Genomic DNA, 23491 nt, shown 5'->3' on the forward strand with positions numbered 1-23491 from the left:
AATATTAAAGGCATGAGTGGACTGTGGCATTGTTTGATTCATACGAATTCCTCTGGCTCTACCACAAAAGTGAGAAATTGGATCTAAAGCATTTTATAAAGTAAAAGTTAAAGAGTAAAGTTTTTTTCCCTCCATGCTTCCTCGTGCTGAATGAGGCATTTTTCACACGAATAGATATTCTATTAGTGTCACTGTGGTTTATTTATTGATGTGTTGGAGGCTCAAAGTAGGACGAGAAGATGAGCTTGCTCTCTGATATTATAGACTCATGAGAAAGGGGATGAGGAGGGAAAGAGGTAGGGGACGAATGATGACAGTCACAGTTACAGTTCTGTATCTGTGAGGGGGGAGGGGGGAGGGGGGCATTTGGAGTCAGTGCAACTCAATTTGAGATAGTTCTGACTCCTTTAGAAGAGAAAGGATCAGCTGCTGCCTGCTGATAGCCTTTTATTAAATATTAAAAATGTGCATTTTCTTTTTGAAAGGAGGCAGAAGAATCAACTTGGAGAGGATACATAAAGTAGGTTAAACTCCATCCTGCTGTGCAAAGTGTGTGAGAGAATAACACACTTTATCTAATGAGTCTTATATGCACACTGACTGTAGTGGGTTAAAAACTAGTGTGCAGATCCTCTTGAAGTTAGCAGAAAAGACATATTGTTTAGTTTAGTGATTACTTCCTGTCTGTGTTATGAAGTCTATATTCTGCAGACCACAAGTGGAAGACCTCTGGTCTTCAGATATTTGCAGAAATGTGAAAATACTCTGTAACAAGTTAAACTCCTTCATTTAAGATCCTACATAAGTAAAGTACAGAAGTTTATCAGTCAGAATTTAAGTATCGAACGTGTAAGTAATCATTCTGCTGAAGAATGACCCCTGCAACTGATACATAATTTAACAGTTTTATACTGTATTGGGTTTTGTAGTTTTGTCCCATGGTTACTAACCTTGAGGTCTGGTCCCTTCCAAGGGTCACATGATAAACGTGAGGGGTCATGAGCTGAATATTTGTGCTGATGAGATATGAAAAAACCATATTCATTCTTTTCTCTAATCTTTCTTTTTTTTTTCATTTAAATAAAACCATGTGAGAAGTTAAGAGGAGATGTCTTTTGGTAGAATGCTAACAACTTATAAACATCTGAAATGTGGCAACCAGACGTCTTTTACAGAACAGAACTGTACTAATAATACAAAAACTTATGTATTATTAGTCATGATTGCTACACATTAGCCTTGCCATGTCTGCATGTATCCAAACAGTATGTTACAATGAAATAAACCATTCCCTTTTTTTAAAATTTCTCTGCCCCCCCCCCCAAGATCCTTCATACCTGGAGCCAGCGGATGTTCGTCAGCAGCTCAGTCATTACCAGCTGGCCTCCCGCAGTCAAATGTCTTCCGGCTCAACACATGGTGGCTCGATAGTGGCTGACAGTCGACCAGACGGCGTCCTCACTTGCGAGTTCTGCGAGTTCAGCTCTGGATACATGCAGAGCCTTCGCCGGCACTACAGGGACCGCCACGGTGGCAAGAAGCTCTTCAAGTGCAAAGACTGTTCTTTTTTCACCTGCTACAAGTAAGGAAAGACTCTGACCTTGGCAGAGAAACAAAGGAGAATGAGTGAGATGTAGTGTACTTCCAAGAATACTCACACATGTAAAAACGCTTGATAGGGAAAAAGGACTTTGGTAGTCCAATGATCCTTCTTTCTGTGTGTGCATCTGTCTCAGGAATACCTTCACCATGCATGTGGAGGCTGGACACAACAACAATGCACCTGAGGACCTCCCTAAAGACCTGCGCTGCCCTCTCTGCCTCTACCACACCAAACACAAGAGCAATATGATCGACCACATTGTCCTGCACAGAGGTACGCGTCACGGACATCGAAAACTTTTCTTTTAAAGGAGTAGTTTGGCATTTTGGGAAATAGGCTTATTCGATACTGTTCAATACTACAAGGTTAAGGCTTATAAAGCATTACTGGATGGCTGAGAAACTGATATGCACCTTCTATTTCATTATAAGAAATGTAAATGTAATTGATAGGAAAACATTATGCACAAATGGAGCTTTTAGTTTTTAAATAATTAAGGCGCTGTTTACTGTGTATGAGAGCGTTTATGAGAACTGACACTGACAAAAAAAAAAACACTTAAAGGAAGCACAGAGGGGTGGAACTGCTCTGATGAGTTGATAAAACTTTTTCGAGTGTTTGGGTAGTGATTATATGGCATTGTCTTCAGTTATCTAGAAGAGTGTTTGTGTTGAAATTGAGAAAATGACAAAACCACCAAAAGGTAACAGCCGCTGTGATTACTTTTTTCCTTGTGTTTTTCTGTGTGTGTATGTGTGTGTGCATGTGCGTAAGTGTGTGTGACAAATATCGGTTGATATCTCTCCTGCGCCCTCACATATCCTCTTCCCATTCTGTCATTAGCTCTCACCCCCACCCCCGCTCTGCCATTATTATTTTTTTTTTACCTTCCCTTCCTCCGACCTAATAATCACTCTCTCTCTCTCTTCCTTTCTCTCCTCTTCTTCTGCCAGAGGAGCGAGTGGCTCCGCTGGAGGTCAGCCGCTCCAAGCTGTCACGCCACCTTCAGGGCCTGGTATTTCGATTGCCACAAATGCACCTTCACATGCTCCAGTGACCAAGCCCTGCAGCTGCACCTGCAGAAGCACGCTGAGATCAAGCCTTACCAGTGCCAGCTCTGCTATTATGACAGCAGTCGGCGGAGTCAGCTAGAGGAGCATCTCCGCCTTGAGCACAAGGTCAGTTGGAGTCCAGATATGATACACATGCTGTTTTCTGTTTATAGATTTAAATTGATATACCCTTATTGGTTTTTAGGATATAATTTAAAATATAGGAGGAATATTGCCATCACAACTTACACAGTCTGTCGTTTCAAACTGTTCAGTTAATTATATATGGCCTTTGCTATTTTTATGGAAGGTAATGAGGCCTGTGCCAATCAGCTGTCTACATTTAAGATCACATGTTACAGCAAATCCGATTCGCAACTTTATCCTCAGTAATTCTAACTGTAAAAATACAGATATCCTGTGAAAAGAGTTTTGTCTTTGGCCACTGGAAATAGTTTTATAGAGTACCAAAGTAAGGACTTACAAAAGTCCTATTCTGGAGTGATGCCGTGCAGCAGGTAGGATGAGGATGCAGATGGTTTGGAACAACAACAATCGATACCCAATAAAATATACTTAAGGGACTGAAATTAGCGCTGCAACAGTACAGGGAATTGCTTTGTTTACTTGGGTGTTTTAGGTTCAGCCAAACCCCAGTAAAGGCTTGTCTAGCAAATTCTCTTAAAAAAAGGAGACATAATTGTCCAAATGTTGATTATTTTTTTTTTTAGAGTAGCTTAACCACTAGCATCAGTTAAATGTAAATAAGCTACTCCCAGTGACTCTAAGTGAAGAGTTCCTGCAGCAGCTTCACATTAAAATCTAAATCAGTGGGCCTTAAAATTAGGCAGGGAAAGCGCTGTTAATGATCCCATTGCAGCCTCCATTTTTTGTGTGTATGGTATTCTTTCAACACGTGTAATAAAAGTTTATTAGATTCCAATTTCAGTGGATCATAAATCAGTGTAAACTTTCAAATATTTTCAAGTTGTCCCACAAAACACCTTTATCTTATTTTTACATTCAAACTTCCTCTGTCTTCTTTGAGACAGCATTTGCACACAAGCTGATGAATCCCAAATTAACCTCTACGCTGCACCTTGGCATTTAAGGAAATAGAAATATCAGTGAGACGGCCACTGATACAACAGACTAAGTAGATGAGTAGGTGCATACAAATCATATTGCTGAAGCTTCTGTATATTCTAATCACATCCAGGAGAGAAAAGGCTTCATCTCTCAGCCTCCCTTAATGGGGATAATTCATGAGATGATGTGAGAAGGCAGATGGTATTTTGGGATTTTAGAGTACATTAGAGTACTGGTTATGGTTTTTCATTCTTTACATGACTAGATCTCTAATTTTACAGAGTGCATGCAGGGATAAGGTCCAGCCCACCTGTTACCTATAATATACTCCACCACTAGTGGTCAGTGATTTTTGAAAGCTGCAGCAATGATTAACTTAGATGTTAAGATCCCAGATGGTAGAACATGATATCTGTGGATCTGTAACAGCGAGGAGAAAGAGCATGAGAGCTGTGTGAAATATACAGAGATGTGAGGAGGAAAAGGGAAGGAGGATAGGAAATCAGATGAATGCGGAGAGGTCTGAGAGGTCTAGCTGTACCCCTTTTAATTGTGGTTTTCAGTCAGAATTAAGCACCCTCCTCATTCATATCATCATTTGGCAAAGAAGTGCCAAAACATTTGGTAGATGAAGGTCAGAAAAGGTCAAGAAAGGAAGCTAGATATTTCTAATCTGCCTTGAGCATGACCACTGCCTTCAAGAACCCAAGCCATAATTTAAAAGCATTGAATCATTCATCATCCACTACACTGAGCAATCATTTAGCACCTCTCTAGCTCACTGAGTTGCAGGTTTTAATTGCACACCAGGCAGTAAATTCATTTTATTTTCATGCCTTTGCAATACTGTAAATGTATGCCTCAATCTTGGAAGCGTTTAAACAGCCATTGTGGAACCTGGGAGTCAGAGTATCTGTTGTTAAAAGGAAGGAGGAGAGAGATTGAGAGCTGCAGCTGGAGGGACAGACATTTTCACTGCAAGGGAAGTGGATTGCAGGGCTACAGCTCTGAGTCTGTAGGGAGTATGGGAGGGGGGAATTACTCAGAAGGAGTGTCATAATTTACTGAACAACAGGATGCATAAGCAATGAGATGAATAAGATCTGTTATCAAATCATCCATCTATGTTGAAATGACTTTGGTGTCAAATCATTTTAGCTCATTCAACAGCTAAAGCTGCACGGTGCAGTATACAAATACACATCTTGCAATTAAACTGATTCTATAATTGAGGACAGTGAACCGAGCACACCATACAAAACTGATAAATACCTCCTGTTTCCAATCAGGTTATCCGAAACTTTGAGCTGATGGGCCGGGTCAACCTGGACCAGCTGGAGATGATAAAGGAACAAGGGAGCAGCGCAGAGGAGGAAGAGGAGAGGGAGATGATGGAGATGATAGTAGATAGAAAAGTATCTGCAGATGAGGAGGAGGACGACGACGAAGGAATGGAAATTATGGAAAACATAGTGGATGAACAGAGGGAGATGGAAGATGATCAGATAGAGGACAACATCAAAGAGGAAGAAGAGGAGGAGGAGGAGGAAGAAGAGGAGGACGCTAAGAGGGTAGAGGAAGAGAAGCCTGCCCCACAAGGTAAATTATTTATTATATTATCAAGCAATGATGCCCCTAAAACTGTCTGTCAGTAGCAGTCAGGGTGTAGAAGAGAAAAAGCAGTATCACATCAGACTGTCAAGTGTTTTCTGAAAGAGCAAACACGGTATAAACTTCACACCTGACCAGTCAAGAAAAACAACTTCTGAATATTGTTTAACAGTTATATAGCAGCCTATCTCACACCTGATTTCTTCGCAAAACCTCACATGTATCTACTGAAAAGCCATTTTGCTGTTGTCTTCTCAGTTATTTTATATCAAATTGTGATCTGTGCGAAAACTCCCCTGTGTCTCTTTTGAAGCCGAATGAATGTCCTCACGAGTAAGAAAATGATCACACTTCTAGAATATTGTTTATTTTGGAAATCCCATAACATATGTTTTTTAATGTGTTTTAGCTGTCCTTCATGAGCAGTGTTTGTCTTCCAAAATAGCCAAAGTCCTATTGTTATTCTAAATTGATTTCTTCATTTCAGTCCTCTAGGCTATAATTCACTGAATATTCTTGGCTGGACTTGGTCACTCACTGATGGAAAAAGTAGAACTAACGCAAAAATATAGTGGTCTATAATGGAGCCCACATTAATTTCTAATACATTAATTTCCTCTTTGTAACAATATGTCACAAATTAGAAATAGGAAGCAAACACACGTGAAATTATTTTATTCTTAGACTTATCATTTGAACTCTGTTTCCCAGAGGTCCTTGCGTCTCCTACCAGCAGCAGCAGCAATTCTGGGCCGAGCAGTGCAGAGAAGCGTCTTCCCTGCGAGTTCTGTGGCCGCTGCTTCACCAACAGCCTCGAGTGGGAACGACATGTCCTTCGACATGGCATGTTAGTATTGTTTCCTTTTTCTCTTTCTCTTCTTCTTTGTAAGTGAGCTATTTGTTGGATTGCCATGAAATTTGGAACAGGCATTCATAGTCCCCCTCAGGATGAAATGTAATTACCTTGCTGATCCTCTGACTTTTCATCTTGCACCGTCATCAGGTCAAGGTTTTAATTGGTTCAGTGCTTCTAATCACAACCAAATACATGCAAAACCTGTTTTTTTTTCTAGTTGGTGTCAGCTGTATTTTGTGTTTAAAGCTTATTAGCAAATGTTAGCATGTTAACATGCTAAACCAAACATTACACCTGCCAAACATCAACATGTTAGCATTAGCATGAGCATGAGCTAGCAGACTTTTATTCTTGTTTTATTACTGTACACCTGTGTATTTAAAATTCTACTCTCTCTGTTGTTTTATTTTTATTCCTTTATCTTTCCACATGCTCTGACGCACTTATTCATTCTCCCTCCTGCATTTTCAGGACGGTTAATAACAGTCGGATGGACACCAGCACCACTTCAGCAATAGAGGCCTCAGCTTCATCTTCCACTGGCTCCTCTGTCTTGATGGACACAGGACTGGATCTGTCCAGCAACAGAAAAGAGGAAGGGTACCTTGCTGATCTTTCACTGAGAAGTCAAAGCCAGTATGTAGAGGACAAAGAAATGCTTGACACCAAAAAGGATCAACAGTTTGGTTGAAGAGATTGTGGCCTCTTGGCATATTGAGATAGAAAACAATAACATTGGATAGGATCAGCACTGAGTTGGATCTTAAAATAGAACGTCAAAGGAAACAAAAAGATTGAAATGGAAAAAAAGTGACTTCTTATGAGTTGGCACATTATTAGACTTTAGGTGTTACATATATAAGTATTAGGTTGTGCTGCATAAAATGGCTGAGCTCTTTAAATGAGCGGTCCCCTAGGACAGATCTTAATATATTGGTAACCAATAGTGAACAGAACTCTTTATTGCTGACATTCTGGTCAAATCTACAGTGAAAGATCCCACCTAGATAAAACTAAGCTATTTATAAAGAATTTTGTCCAAAATGATGAACTAAATTTAGCATTTTATTATTTGATGCACCTTTTACACCCCCCCCCCCCTGCTCATCCAAAACAGGGGTACTGTAAATTTACCTAGAAGAAACAACAGATATGAAAGCATTTACAACCGTGGCCCACTGTAGAGCTACCTTTTCTTGTTTCTTGTTGGAATTTGAGCCTTTTTTCATCTTAGCCTTGTGTTAAATGTGTAGAAGTATTCCTTGAGGAAGAGTCGCACCTTATCTATTTTAGCAAATCACAAATCATGTTTTATTCATTCATAGAAATACTGACAATTTCCCCCCAATGTTTGTAGCAAATTGCTATATTTTAGGTCCCTTAATATTATACTACGTATAAGCCTTCAGCCTGTGGCACCCTTCACATTTTGACTGTACTATTTTATTGTCCAGTAATTTCACTGATAAAATTATGGGGAAGAAAAATGGTAATAGTTTAAATGTCCTTTTCCCTGTAAGATATCATGTTGTTTGTGATCCAGGTTACCAATATCACAGTTAACCTGTGCATTCAGCAGATCAAAGTAACAACAGAGATATGTTCACTGTGTCATGACTGTACCCATATGAATAGGTATCCGTTAAGGGTTAACCTGTAACATAACTACAGGTTTTAAAGGAGCTATTTGTAAGTTTTCATTACGTAGCTGGTGTTAGCATTAATAGCTATTTACTTCTCAGTCTAGAAGAAATATTGCAAGTTCAGCATCAAACTTTGTTCCTTTATTTGTTGAGCGTTGTCTCCAGCGATGGAAAGCAACTGCAATGTTTTGCTTCTCGTTTTATCACCTCTTTTCTTTTACTGAAGTTGGCATGCTAACCAGCTAGCCGCAGCCAACCAGCCTGTCTCATTCTGATAGCAACTCACTGTAGCTAGCAGACTGCTCTGAAGAAGCAGCACTGCCCAGGTTGCGTATTCTAACTTCTTGTACTGTAAATGCAACAATAGCTGAAGCTGTTGGCAGGCAACCATCACAATCACTACCACCTGCTCCCGCTGAGCAACCGCATTCTGTGACAGAGAAAACTTACAAATAGCCCCTTTAACGGTAGTGGCATCTTGACCAACAGACAGATTACACTTGTCTTTTCAGTGTAAAATAAGTAATTGGATGTACCAGGACCCAGCTCTGTCCACATACCTTCAATGAAAGATGGTTACGAGATCTCTCCAAGATCCATATGATGTGAACCTCTGGGTGTGGTTTGGTTCACTGGATTATACTGTGCACAGGATCGGACCACACTATGTACAGACCAGACAAGTGTCAACCACCATTGCTGTGCCTTAAAATGCAGTTCCTGTAAAGGCCACTATATGGCGTTAATTGCTTTTTTTTAAAAAAGTTTAACTTTGAAGTAACTAGGAAAATACCCAACTTCTCTCTCAAAATATAAAGTCAAGATTTATTTTCACAAGAATTTATGGCTTCAACAGCTGTTTTCACTCATGCTAATGTGTGCCTTAGCAGCAATTTTGAGAGTCATTATTTAATTCAGATCAGATTAGGTCAAATTAGATTCAACTTTACTGTAACAACAAAATATGGTTTAGCAGCTACCCAGAGCAGAACAAAGAGGATGTTGAGGCTTAAAGTATTACTTTGGACCAGATTACCAAAATAAATAAATAAATAAAAATAAAAAAGAGAAAGAAAATATTTTCTCAGTGGTAAATGCTTCAGTTGATTTGCCAGGGATTTTGACATAACCTTCTCTAAGATTTCTGCTGCCACCCTTATCCAGTGGAAGTGAATGGAATTTCATTTGTTATACTCACAGCAGTTTTCATTGGAACTCTTTCCTACCAAATAAATTGTCCCAATGATAATGTGTTCCTGTGTGTTCTGCTTTCCTAGAGTAAAGGGGGGTGCAGTTTAGGGAAAGAAGTGCTGCTGTGTGGGTGTGGGGTTTTATCTGTGATGATGACAAATGGAATTCCATGCTAAATGGGTGTATGTTCAGAGCCATGTTTGCATGATTGTCAGGTGTTTTGGCCTTAGAGAGCCCTGGTGATTACCTCAGCTCCATCCAGGTTCCTCCATAGTGTCCATATTTGGATCTTCAGGCTCCCAAATGACTGACAGGCTAACATGAAGCACAACTCAAATCTAGGCTTCAAAATGTCTCAAGAAACCAATGGCTGATGCAACAGACAGGGCCAAGTTTTTCATACAGTCTGTTGTCCAGCTTTGACATGATGGGATACACTGAAAGGACAAGTGTAACTAGGTCAGAAAGCCATAAAACCATTTCTTTCCACATATATAGAGTATATGTGCCACTGGGACTGTATGTTGAAGATTGACTTTAAAAAGGTGTCAAATCCCCCAACTAAAACCCCTTTAAATTCTCATCCTGTATTGACACAACTGTCATAGCTTGCATTTGTGTGCTTCTTTTTAGACAAAGTTGTTGTGTTATTGTTGATATTGACAAAAGGCAGAGATTGTATTTGCTGGAATTTGCTGCTTGAATGCCCTAAAGCCTTATAAGAAGTTAATAGCAATTATGTCAAATTTATGTCCAATTCCAATGAGACCAATAAGCGACGTTAAGCAGTCTGAAATAAAGTGACTGGTAACCACAATTTAGAATTTGAAGAGGAACATGGTTAATCTAATTGTGTTCTTGGTACCAAAATATTTACCAAGCCTGCTGTGTTTGCTGCTGTGATTGTCTTTCCTGAGCATTGAACCATTGATGGAAATAGGAAATCTGGGTTTGGACCATAGAATTTTAGAATTCGAGTTCTATGGGTGGAACCCAGATAAACTACATGTTTGCAGCCATGTATAGAAAACAAAACTACTTGTTAAGTGTTTGAACTGTGGTGTTTCAGAAAGGATACTTTAACCCTTTTTTCCTTTAGGTGTTCTTATTTTTAAAAAAGAAAAAAAAGAAATCTAAAGATGATAGATAACCCTTAGGGGCTTTTTGAGTCCCCAATCCAACATTATTACGCTGTTGTACAATGTCTGGTTACAATGAAAAATATCTCCTTTTTTGTAATGTAATAGGAATGAGCTGACAGGAAGAGCAGTGTGGTTGTACAATATTTAAACACATGAAGGAAAATGATGCAGTTCTCTAATAATTAATGGTCAGGGCTTTTATTTTGAAGAAGAATATGTCAAAGTAAGAAACTAGGAAAAAAATGATTTCCTTTGGGAGCATTTCCTTAAACTGCTTAGTCTTTCTGGGCTTGGCTGCCATCTGGATTCACAGTCAACCTATAGATCTCTCTGAGATCTAGCTCACTCACATCTAATCCCAAATCTGACACCCAAATATCTTCTGTCCGATAAGGGCGGCTCACTTGCTCAATGTTGACCTGCCCTTAGTCTACCCAGTGGGTGGGTACTGTAGCAGCCCCACTGTGCCCCTCAGTCCTTTTAATATCTTAAAAACCAGTTGACTTGGTGCTGAATCTTAAAGCCCTCTTTCTGTTTTACAGGACCAGCTTGTAGCTTTTTGAAAGTAAAACTGTTTGAAAACTGTTGTTGTAGTAATAAGCTTTGTAAGGCAGCTTGTTGCCCAGCTTGATAGCCCAGTGTAAACCAGATGATAAATTGGGACAATCTGGGTAATGAAGCTGTCAGCCCGAAATTGTTTGTTGTTCTGTGATCATTTTAATAGAACATGACTATGAATCCCTCACTGTGTGCAGTCTATAGACTGTAATATTCCCAGTTTACCCAAAGTTAAGCCCCTGCTGACAACACACTGGATACTTGTATATATGTTTAGTTTGTTTCCGATGCATTTCTCTTTTCAGACTGTTGTCTCCATAGTTTGACACTAGAATCTCTCCTTCTTGCCTTTCTTCCCATATAAATCTGATTACCTGATGGTGGGTTGTGATGTTGCCTAGAATGATTGTTTACAATTTTATTCCATTTATCTCTGGATATTCTGTAAATATTGTAATTCATTGTCTTTTTTTAACTTGATAATAAAGTTATCAGATAACGGTTGATTATGTTTCTCTCCGCACTGTACAGACATGCCATAAAATTTTAATTAGGCCTCTACAGTGTGGCATTTCCTTGCTTAACGGTAATCTGTTAAAGGATAAGACTGAGCTACAGTATGTGATGGAACACATTGCATTTTTAATCTATTTTCTGCAGACTTGATACTCTTGATATCACTTATATCACTTCCTCGGGTGTGATATATGACTTCCACTGCCCTCTAAATTAGCAAATTATGCATATCAGCACAGATGTCAAACTATTAAAACTCCCTGATAAGCAAGCTTCCTGAATAGCAAATTGAGAATAAGGTGTAAGTGAAGTGTTACATATTTCAAGGGCAAAGTGATGCCAATGGAATTAATACAGAAAAAGCAGGTACCACCACTGGACAAGTTTTATTTTTCTAATTCAATTACCTTTAATGCTTTCTTACGAAACAATCACTATCAAATGATTACTTCATGCCACCATTTTTATACACTTAGTCGTCTTTACAAGATCATATACAAGTTCCCAGTCCATGCAGATATATGTCTCTAGGTGGCAGAACACTAAATCACAGCTTGAAAAAAATGAGACAGGAAACCATTTACAGTTGGCAGCAGAGAGAGGGGCTGAGACTCAGCAACCTGTACATTTACGTCTGACGGCTCCTGAAAAGGTCACAAGGAAGTGACCAGAGACAGGACAGAATACCAGACTCTCACCTGTGGAGCCAGCCTTATCTTATTAAAATAACATTCTTGGCTTTCATTTTTGGACAATTTTAAACTAAGATGCACAACATGGTGTGTATACATGTGTGTGTGTATATATATATATATATATATATATATATTATATATATATATATACATATATATACACACACACACACACACATACATTTTAACATGTCATTCGAAGCAATGTTAGCATGCTGATGTTAGCATTTAGCTCAAGGTATCACCAGTACATCCTCACAGTATCAGCTAGCATGGCTGAAGAGTCTCGTTTGTTGGAAAACAGACTTTGTGTAGTATTTGTCAGTGATACTCAGGGGAAACACTTGGGTTCAATGATGCAGCAGTTCACACACTTAATTACTCCTCCTCCAAAAACCTAATCATATGCTTTATGATATTTCCTCATGGTTATCCATCCTAGCTTTTGTTCAACATGTTTCCAATTTCCAGTGACATACACGATTTTCTTTGCAACATGTCCGCAGAGACCTTGGGACAACCAATAATAGTCCCAGCAGCTTGTCCACAGGAAATAGCTCCGGGCTGAGAAGGCATCTCAGTGGCCTTCACTCTGTGTTACACCCTTCCACCCTTCTGCTTCTCTCTCTCTCTCTCTACTCCACTCCACACCCTGCAAGAGCTCTGCTGACCAAAACCACAAACCCCTCAAATGCCAGCTACGAGTGTGTGCCTGTGCACGTCTTTGTGTGTACATGCATGAAATGCTGAAGCTGTTGCACCCTACATACCACAAGTCATTTAAATCAGCTATGCTTCCGTGTTTCACCAGTCCTTCTTTTTGCTAACTGTATTACATTTTTTAAAAATAAAAAACAGCACTTGGAGTAGTCTATCTCCAGTGTCTTCCCACTGAAAGTCTCGATTTCACACGTCCTCAGCATTTCCTCCCCTGCCTGCTTTAGAAGGGGCTAAGTCTTTATTTCACATGTCTAACATCATCTCTTAAAAATATCTCCAAGTCACCAGAGATCAGACTGTAATCTCTGTGGCTCACCACTTCAGAGGGGGGCCGATGGCAGACTGACGACCCCTGGAGACAGGAGCAAGAGGCACAGCCACAGTGGGGAGAGGGTAAAGGAGGACACTGCTGCTGCTGCTGCTGCTGTTGCTGCTGAGTGGAGCAACATAAGGAACGCCTGGTGAGTGTGTGCTCAGGCCAAGGCAGGCGAGGGCACAGCTCTTGTTGTAATAACTGGATGACGGGGGGGGGCGCGTTGAGAGGAGAGATAGAAGGCAAAGCCGGGATAGAAGAAGAGTGAGGAGGGTGAAGAGTGGCAGAAGGACAGGGGGAGAGGCAGCTGAGAGGAGAGACAGACTCATGCATACAGTCAGACAGTGAGAGGGAGTGACGTGAGAATAAGGGAGAAGTGGCCTGGGGAAGAGACCCCATCGAGCTCCAGCATATTATCTCTGGTACTTAACAGTCCTCTCAAAGTCAGAGCTGGGCAGCATGGCGGCATGCGAGACAGAAGTCAATAAAGCATCTGAATACTGAGTGCTGAATGGATAAATATTGAAATTCCTCCACACTGGAAGGACCTGGGATTGTCAAAACGTGTGATAACACCATAAAACACTATCTCAAGCTCAGTGAGGGCAGGATGTTTATTCCACCATCGTCAGTATTGAGAGGAACAGGATGGAAAGACACCATAAACACTCGACTTGAGCATTCAAATGCAAAATGCAAGTCATGTTTTGAATTAAGAGCTGACACAAGCCTTCATGATTGATCCAAATACCTTGAGAAACGCACACATGGAAGCATCAATATGTTAGATTGTTGTCAAGGAATTCCTAACACAAACACTGAAAGTACTGCAGTGCACTTGCTTGCATGGTTGAGTTGTTGCTCTCTCTGCTGCTCATAATGTCTTCAGCTGAACTGGAGTCTGCTTGAGGGCAGAGTAGTGTGTGTTCCTGAGAGGGTTAGTGAGAGTGTATACATCAGGCAATATTTGTACCTTCATCCCAGAAGAGTAAATTAACATTATTGTTTACTATTACAACATAAATCAGCAGTGTGTGTTTATGTGAACATATGTGAAAAATGAGAGAAGGCTTTATGTTACTCTTCTTTTACTGCTTTTATAATTTACCTTCTCTCACCTTGTGGTGTATTACTTGAGGAAAATGATAGACAATAAATTACATTTTAAAAACGCAGTTCACAAGGGGCTCTAAAAATAATTCTCTGTGCTATATTTTTATGGTCCAGTACAGCACAGTAAGCATTCAATGTATTTATCTTCATTCTCATTTTTTACAAGTGGAACTGTTGCAGTGAAATTTTACTGCGGTGGGCATATATTCAAACTTTTTGGTAGAAACTATATGTAAAACAATCGTGACTATGTTTATTTCCAGTAATTTTCAGCCTTGGCAGCACTCATCCAAATTAATAGATTTAACTGATGCAAAATTAAAACATTGTTGGAAAGTGAATACATTTACTCATACTACACTGCACCTAACTTTACTTGATTATTTCTATTTTTTCTTCTTACATCTTCTCCTCTCAATTTCAAAGTTAAATATTGTACTTTTTACTCAGCTACATTTATTTTGTAATTATAGTTACTACTGACTATGCAGATAAATACAATAAAATATACTACAAGATACACTACAAGACTGACAAATACTTGCATGTTGATGCATCACTAATAATAATCCAGTAAATTTCCACACAATAACAGTACAATACTCTTGAGAAAGGCCAAACTTCATAATATGTGCAATTAAATTTTAATGCTCTGAGTATATTTTCATGATAAAACTTATTTAAGTATAATGTAAAGTACAGTACTTTTCTTTGAATATTTTTGTACGGAGATTTTGCTGATTTTCTGTCAGTAAAGGGCACAATGATTCACCAACAGGTGAATTACAATGAAATGTCACTGTAATGCTATAGTTAACCAGCAGGGGCGCTGTAGCCTGAATGAGTCACACAGAAGAAGAGAGGCGAAAAGCCATGGCGGCTGACAGTTTGTAATGAGCCAACAAAAACAGCAAAGATTCTCGCAAGTTGGATCTACAACGTTTAAATCAGGCTCGGGGAGAAAAACTCAGTCGGCAAAATGCTGATAACTCTGAAAACCCTTCAACAGCAGACGTTCAAAATCGACATCGATGAAGAAGAGACGGTGAGAATTGAAACCATGCATCTGGGAAGGGGGTGGAGTGGGAGTGGGTATGTCCTGGAAACGAGCCCTTTAGTTTTTGACCATTTGAAATAAGACGATTGATACATGGGTCTGAGTAAACACAACAGATTAATTATAAATAGACAGACTGTTCAGGTTGAAATGGCTTGTGTTTGACGGGGAACTTGAGATAGATTCGGGTTATTTATTAAGTACTGGTCAGGAAAGTAGTTTGTATTGTCAGCATTTAGCCGTAGCCCGTTTCAGGTTCCAGATGGGGGGGAAAGATGACAAGTTAACCTAGCATTATCTGTAGCGATCAGCGTTTGAGAAACGGTAACCTATGATAAATTATTATTGATCTTTTTTTTGTCAAATAGATTAAAATTAGCTTGGCAGTGGCATTTGTTTAACGTTATTACAGTGTAGTTAGGCATTACCTATAACTAAACTAGCGGTAGTTTTAACTTAAGGTAGTGTAAACCGGCATTAAACGTTAGGTTTCAATTAAATCTAAATTTAACCGTCGCCGACTGAGGTCTGAGGGCCACTGTACATTTTAATAAAACTTTACATTTTGACATTTGACTTTTAGAAGGCAGCTTTTCGCTAACTTTTACTTTCGATGAGTCTCCATAACTACGTGAAACATGAAAATTACAATTCATAAATTTGGATTTAGGTGTAAGACTTCGGTATGCTGCCAGTCTGTAATATGAATTCAGTGTTTGTTGAGTCAGTTAGACTTAAGAGGCAGAAGTATCATGTCTGTTCAACTCCAGTTTTACGATGGTGCTAGTAGTTAACCTATTGCACACTTTGTACCTTATTTTTAACTCGTGCTTACGTTATACAATCAGGGATGGACAAAATGGTGGAGGAAAAGGTGAATCATTTTATATTGCCTGTACTCTGCATAAAACACTCGTGATAAACAAAAGTCCCCTGATTTTTTTCTTTCTGTCTTTTTTCCTTCCACAGGTGAAGACATTAAAAGAGAGGATTGAACAGGAGAAGGGAATGGACAATTTTTCAGTTGCTGGACAGAAACTGATATATGCTGGTATGATAAATGAATATATACGTAAAACATCACAGTTTTCTAAAGCCTGAGATGATGTGAATTGTCTGCCCAACATTACAGAATCTGAAAATATTCAGTTTATTTTAACATAAGATAATGAAAAACATTAAGTCCTCACCACTGACCAGCTAGAACTGGGGGAAGTTTGTATTTTTTGCTTGATAAATGACCTAAATGATTGACTTGTCAGAATTGTTGCCAGTTATTTTTCTGTCCATTGACTAGTCAGTTAATTGCTGCAGCTCCAGATTCAATCCTTGTTTAATCATACCATTTCTTGATAGGTTTTCTTTTCCTTCTTGTGCAGTCAAAATCTACATTGCCTCAGTTTTCAGTGGTACATAACACATTTAGAAATTCGCGCACAATATCTACCTTACATTTTACTGCATTTGTTTATTGGGTATTAATCTAAATGCTTCAACCCATTATACTGCTCATTGGTGTATGTATGGTTTGGTACACCTACAGAAAAGTACAGAAATCAGGACAATGTTACCTTTTTTCTTACCAGCAGCCATGCTCACTGCTGTATGCTGATTATATACAGTGCACAACAAAACTGAGCAGACCCCCATGAATTAATAAATGTTAAATGATTCAGAATTGTAACTATGTTTAAGTCTGTGTTCAGGGTATTTGATCTTAAAAACAAACAGATCAAATAGACTACATTGAAAATATAAGCCCCAAAGTAAGCTCAATGTAACAAAAGTGAGTATGCCTGTGATTTCCAGTTAAAGCTATCTGCATGAACAAGTAAGAAACCAGATTGTGAGATTTGATAAAGATGGGAGAGCATCAGTGGATGACTAAACATCAGCTGAATCACAGTTATCACATACATCCAATAACAGAGGGCGCGGTGATCATCTTCAAAAAATGATGCTAAGCAGATCATGCCTTGAAAAACAGACTGGTAAATATGTCTGATTTAGCACAAGAATTATCTGTGAAAATTAGTTTTTCATTGACTGATCAGACAGTGAGGAGGACATTGTATGAAGTCAACCTCTGTCCAAGAAGAAAACCATTGCTGACAAAAATGAAAGATTAAACTTTGCCAAAGAGTATGAAAAGAAGCCTGATGAATATTGGCAGCACTTTCTTTGGTCACATGAAATCCAAATAAATTTGTTTGGATCAGGTGAAGTCCTGGCCAGGACCACCACAGTAACTGCACAGGGCTGACCGTGAAATATGAAAGTGGGAACATGTCGATATGGGGCCGCATGAGTTCTAGGGGAAGATGACATTTCTGGGTGGAACTATGAATGAAAGTTTGTATGTCCAAGTACTGAATGAAAATATAACTCCCTGTCTCAAGAGACTTGGCAGGACAAGAATTTTCCAACAAGACAGAGTGATCTGCAAAAAGTTTTTAAAGAAGCAAAAATGAAAACTATAACCTGGCCAAATATGTTTCCTGACTTAAATCCAACAGAAAACCTTTGGAGTGTTTTAGAGTGAAAGGTAGAACAACAAAACTCCTCCTGCAAAGAGCAGCTGAAAAAAAAAAAAAAAAAACGTCAGAACATCTCTCCACAGATTTGTGCAAGGCTCAAAACCAGGAGGATTGAATCTGTTGTCAAAATTAAAGGGGACATAAAAAATATAATAAAATCAAAGAAGGGAATAACACTAGTGAAGAGTATACCAACTCTTGTTGCGCTTGCATCTTCGATATGAACCTGTCATTAGAATGAGATTAGTCTGACATTTTTCTAATAATTTAATTCATCTATGGCTCTGGCTAGCAACAAATGTAGTTGTGCTAAAGGGACAGGATTTGTAATCACTTAACATTTTAGTGACATTGACCTGTGGTGTTCTCAGTGTTGTTGTACACCGTAACTGCAACTGCTGGCTGCTGTTTATTTCATTGGTGGTCCTCCTGTAGCTCCCTCGCTCACACTGCTGTGCAGATCCTGTATTTTACTGGAGCACAGAGCGCTGCTCTTGACGGCCGACACACTCTGAGTAAACTTCACAAATGTTGGAATTAGGTTGCCTCACCATTCAGTGAGTCGAATCCTGCTTGATTCCCTTCCTGTAGTTTGGATTGGGACGTCCCCATTCGTAAGTTATTGGAAACCGTCATAGGGTTGTTCTACTGTATTTACAGTCAAATCTGAGTAAATAACCCTTCAGAAAAATGTGATGATTAGATTAAGGTTTTGTTTATTTTTGTCGTCTGACTCAATTTCTGAGTCATAGCGTGGGGCTTTTCTTTCGTTTACTTTTGGATTAAAGACTGAGCCTTTAAGTGGCCTCCACTGAGACAGAAATTGCCATATTCCTTGCTTTTTGTTGTACTAGAACTTATGTACTTGTAAATAAACATCTATTTTCACATCTGTAATACCTGTTGCATTGTTATGCAGATGTTCAGCCACTGGATTTGTTGTTCTTATCCATTCAAAAGCCTTAGCCTAAGGTTAATGTTGCAAAAAATCCTGATTATACCACTGTAAATTGTAAGTTTTATTTTATAATCAAACATGACTAAGTCCAGGGGAGGTTGAAGACATTTCATAGGCACTGTGTATGAGCATATTATATGACATTTTAAACTAGAGGGGTTTGTGTGACCCACTTAAGTGGTTTCTCAGACACATATATAACAAAATAAAAGCAGTGCTTTACAATAGAACAAAAAGCAGGTGATTTATCAGCACAACAATCTTCTATTCACTGATACAACATGATACCATCTTTTGTTACAGCCCTGCGTGTTGTTTCAGAGTTCACGGCAGTTAAAGCCAACAGAATTGTGACCCTTTTTTTTCCTGTTTTTTTTTCCCCCAGGTAAAATCCTCAGCGATGACACTGCCCTCAAAGAGTATAAAATCGACGAGAAGAACTTTGTGGTCGTCATGGTGACAAAGGTTCAGAAATAAAAAATAATTTTAGTAAATGGAAGGTTATTGTATTATGAATGAATTTTAAGATATATTTGTTTATTTTAATCTTTATTACTCCTATTGTTCTTATGTGTGGAACATCGCGCCCTTGAATGTTCTGAGTAAGAGCTGCTACAGAATTATGATTAGGTTTTGTAGACTTCTCCTCCACTATCAGCCACTTCTGTCTGTCTGTCAGGGCTGTTAACAAGCTCTCTTGGTGCACATGAACAAGAGGCTCTGACTCTGAGTGGGGTCAGTGTTGTCCATGCCAGGCTCTGGTTTACTCCTATATATTACATTACACATAACTTATTAAAAATATCTTTTAGACACACTTTCTCCTTAGAATATACATGTATGTATTTAAGCTGGACTGCTGTTGATTTCAGACAGTATTTGGTTATATTTTGCTCACACTGAAAGTAGTGAGGCTGTCCTAGTCCTGTCTGAATCTTCCTGCTGTACCAACTTCCCCCTGTATTACAAATGTACTATAGGACAGTAAAGAAAGTGGTGATCAGGCTGTGCTTTGTTCATGCAGAAGCTGTTCAGTGGTCACACTATTAAATTGCATCACAGATTATATCAAAGACGTGGATATTGCATTGGAAAAAGATGGAAAAACGCTGAATGAAAGGAGACTCTGTATTTGTAGATTAACATTAGAGACTCGGGTTTAGGTGCAAAAGAAGATGATTTGAGTAACTAATCAGGAGCAAACTCAATATGCCTATCAGAACATATGGAAGAATGCTCAAGATAGGTCTGTCACAGAGGTTGTGATTGGCTGTGATTAGCCTTTACTAGTATAAGTCAAGATAGCTAAGGCATTCTTAACTCAGAGTAAAATACAGCCTAAAATCAGCATTGTAGTGACAACTTGTAAGCAAATGACCCATTGTGACTATGAAGTGATATTGGGCGAAGTGACATATTTTAATATTTTTCAAACTGTCTCACAGCCTAAAACGGCCTCAACCGCCCCACAGCCCTCGGCTTCCACCTCAGCCCCCAGCACTACAGCTTCCACAGCGCCTCCCGCCTCGTCATCTGGCTCTGAAAACATGACAGAGCGCACCTCTACAGACGACAAACCGGAGGAGAGGCAGTCCTCGACCACCGAACCAGCTTCCTCCCCAGTCGGGTAAAGATGGGTAGATGTTTGTCTTTAACTATTCATCTGATAACAGCACGTCTCGCTTTGAGAAGTGATGTGCAGATCACGCCTCACCCAAGGTCTGTTTTTCTCTTGCAGAAGCTCTGAGGCATCAACAAACACAAACCTTATTGATGAGGCCGTTTCAAATCTAGGTGAGGCCGCATTTGTAAACCTAATTTGTAGGTCATTATCCTATGACGTTTTATGGCTGCTAGATCTGACAGAAATGTAATTATGAATCTAATTTTGTTGGTTCATTTTGTCCCACATTATTTCTTGTTGATACCCATAGCGTGCTGGTATTGATGCATCTTAATCAGTAAGCAGTCTGATACAGCAGCTCAGCCAAAACATAATCCCACAGTTCCCCCCGGCCACATGCTCTGAACTTTGCAAATATTGCTTTGCTCAGAGCAAATCCTTTAGGTCTTAATTATTATGACTCATACAGCCACTGATAAGAATTTTCAGCATTTGAGGTGGGTTGTTTATTTTTATGGGGCACAGTAGAGAAGTTAATCTTTATGTATGCTAACTCCTGAAATTGTCTTCCCCTGTTATGCATTAAAGCTGTGCTCAGCTGATGCATTTTGTTGTTTAATATGCAGCCATAGGATTACATTTTATTTTAGCTTAAAGACACAGGAGCGGAACATGTCTTCTGCTTCACAATATGGTGATATTTTATGTTTTATTCAGTTGACATTTTAATGGCTGTTATAAGATTAGTGGTTTTCTTTAAATTAAAACTTATGTTAATTTCTTTCTGGGGGGGCCTTGACAATTGACACCCATGTTTTAAAATAAATGACTAATACACATTTTATGTCCAGCACTGAAACAGAACTTGACATTATTTTTCAAATATTGGGTCATTAACAGTTAGGAAATGATTGGGCTCATATGTAGCTAATTACAGCCCTATATCTGAGACAACACAACTTGACAGACTCTTTGGTGCCATTACTAAAAAGCACTTCCCGTGTTGGTTGGTGTGTGTTCCCTCAGTGACAGGCCCATCATATGACGCCATGGTGAACGAGATGATGCTCATGGGCTACGAGAGGGAGCAGGTGGTAGCAGCTCTGCGAGCGAGCTTCAACAACCCAGACAGAGCTGTGGAGTACCTGCTCACGGTAAGAGCAGTGGTTACGTCTGTGGCGTTGGCAAATGTGTCTTAGGTTATGCACCAATCCAGCAATGTGCTTTAATGCGTGATGGGTCTACAAGTGGACTACAAGTAGCTCTGAATGTCAAAATATCTGCCTGATATCCTAGTTTGTTTAGTGTATGTGACATGCTTCATGACTGCTCTGACAGGGTATCCCAGGTAGAGATCAGGGTCATGCGACGGGACCTGATGCAGTGGCGCCTCCAGCGAGTGGGGTTCCAGCTGCCCCCACAGGGGGTTCTAGCATCCCTGCCAACACTGGCTCTTCACCAAGTGCTGGAGGTAAATGGCCCACACTATTCTGTGTATTCCATCAGCCTCAGTGAGCAAAGCTTCTTCTGCTTTTTGCTGCTGCTTACATTTTCTGACTCATACTTTATCCTCTCAGTCAATCCCTTGAGTTTCCTAAGAAATCAGCCCCAGTTTCATGTGATGCGACAGCTGATCCAGCAGAACGCCGCCCTGCTTCCAGCTCTGCTGCAGGAGATCGGCAGGGAAAACCCCGAGCTGTTACAGGTGAAGTACTGGCAGAACTTTGTGTGTTTTAAATGATGAGAACATTGCAGTAAGTGTGGGTATATCAGGGGACCCTTGACACAGAACTGATTTTAAAAATGGTTTAAGCACTGGAGTTACAGGTCACTTAAAGGGACACTCCACTGATTTTATTCTTGTGAGTTTTCAGAATATATTCCTAGAAGCAAATAAATAATAATCAGTTATAATTTGTTGTGTATTTTGTTTTATTTTTATTTTTTCATGCAGTAATTTTTTTTTTTTTTTTTTTTTTTTACTTCAGAGTTATAAGGGACAAGATAACAGTAAACAGTTTCTATTCCTCAACTCATTTACCACTGCAGGAGATTAGCAACCACCAAGAGCAGTTCATCCAGATGCTGAATGAACCCAATCCAGAAGCCGTGCCTGTCGGTGGCGGAGCCTGGATCGGGAGGAGCGGGGGGAGCTGGAGGGATGGGAGGTGACACACCTGGCGGAGGTCAAATGAGCTACATCCAGGTCACGCCGCAGGAGAAAGAGGCCATCGAGAGGGTGAGGAGGAACACTGTTATTAAGCCTTTCCATGAAGTCCAAACTTCAGTGCTGCTTTACTAGAAGTGCTGCACAACTCTGATGTTGTTTTATTCTCCACATAGTAGAGACTAGTAAAACATGAGGCACAAATTTTCAATTTACTTATTAGAGTATTGTTTGGCTAATTTGCAACACCTCTCTCTCTAATTCCAGCTAAAAGCTTTAGGATTTCCAGAGGGACTTGTTATACAAGCCTACTTTGCCTGTGAGAAGAATGAGAACTTGGCCGCCAACTTCCTTTTACAACAAAACTTTGACGATGATTAAAAGAGCCATCTTTATTTTGACTTTTTTTCTTATATCTTCCTCTACTTTTTGATTGCTGATATTAAAATATATGTGTACAACAAGCCTTTTACATTTCCAAAAAATAAGTTTTATTCACCACTTCCACATTCACCTCTCTTAATAACACTGGATCATTATCATAAGGACAGGCTGTTGTTTGTGATCAGCTTGAAATGGAGGAATAATTGAAATATAGTGACTTTGCAACAGAAATCACCTGTGTGCTATTGATTTCACTTTAGTTAAGACCTATGATTTTTTTTTTTAATCAATATGGTTTGCCATGGCAGTATGTTTCACACTATAAGTAAGGTTAGTTCAGGGTTTATCCGAAAGGTATTCACGCACTCTTATTGGTCAGTTTTTTTCAAGTAATAGAGATTGAAACATTAAAGCTGTGCATAATAACATGTATGGCACCGGTTCTTTTTCTATTTGACATCCCTCATCTGCATGTAAATCAACAGGATTGTTTGGCAGGGGATGTGTAACAATGTCTGAGCTGCGATGCATATATGAAGGCATATAAACATGTATATAGTTTACATACATGTGATAGGGTTTAGTTGCAACGACTGTCATTTTTACAGAAAAAATAAAGTTTTCAAGATAAATGAAAACTGTGCCTGTTTCTGCTGTGTTTG

At 39.3% G+C, this 23491-nt stretch overlaps 2 protein-coding genes across 2 annotated transcripts in view; both read left to right on the forward strand.

The window, feature by feature from the left end:
• The window catches only part of znf462 (zinc finger protein 462), a 47359-nt gene extending 36110 nt beyond the window's left edge, over positions 1–11249 (forward strand). Inside the window, 7 exon segments of the mRNA XM_018662375.2 lie at positions 1327–1582; positions 1737–1876; positions 2557–2627; positions 2629–2781; positions 5034–5343; positions 6067–6202; positions 6683–11249. Coding sequence (XP_018517891.2) covers positions 1327–1582; positions 1737–1876; positions 2557–2627; positions 2629–2781; positions 5034–5343; positions 6067–6202; positions 6683–6902 — 1286 coding nt within the window. The 3' untranslated portion in view covers positions 6903–11249.
• A 3685-nt stretch (positions 11250–14934) lies between these two features.
• On the forward strand, positions 14935–23467 carry rad23b (RAD23 homolog B, nucleotide excision repair protein). The gene is given in 11 exon segments (XM_051072921.1): positions 14935–15147; positions 16129–16210; positions 19040–19119; positions 20100–20281; positions 20393–20448; positions 21305–21432; positions 21617–21749; positions 21856–21983; positions 22328–22407; positions 22409–22517; positions 22713–23467. Coding segments are annotated over 11 exon segments (1158 nt in total). The 5' UTR covers positions 14935–15081; the 3' UTR covers positions 22827–23467.
• The last annotated feature ends 24 nt before the right edge of the window (positions 23468–23491 follow it).

Source organism: Lates calcarifer, linkage group LG9 (genome assembly GCF_001640805.2).
Source record: "Lates calcarifer isolate ASB-BC8 linkage group LG9, TLL_Latcal_v3, whole genome shotgun sequence".
Lineage (NCBI taxonomy): Eukaryota > Metazoa > Chordata > Actinopteri > Centropomidae > Lates > Lates calcarifer.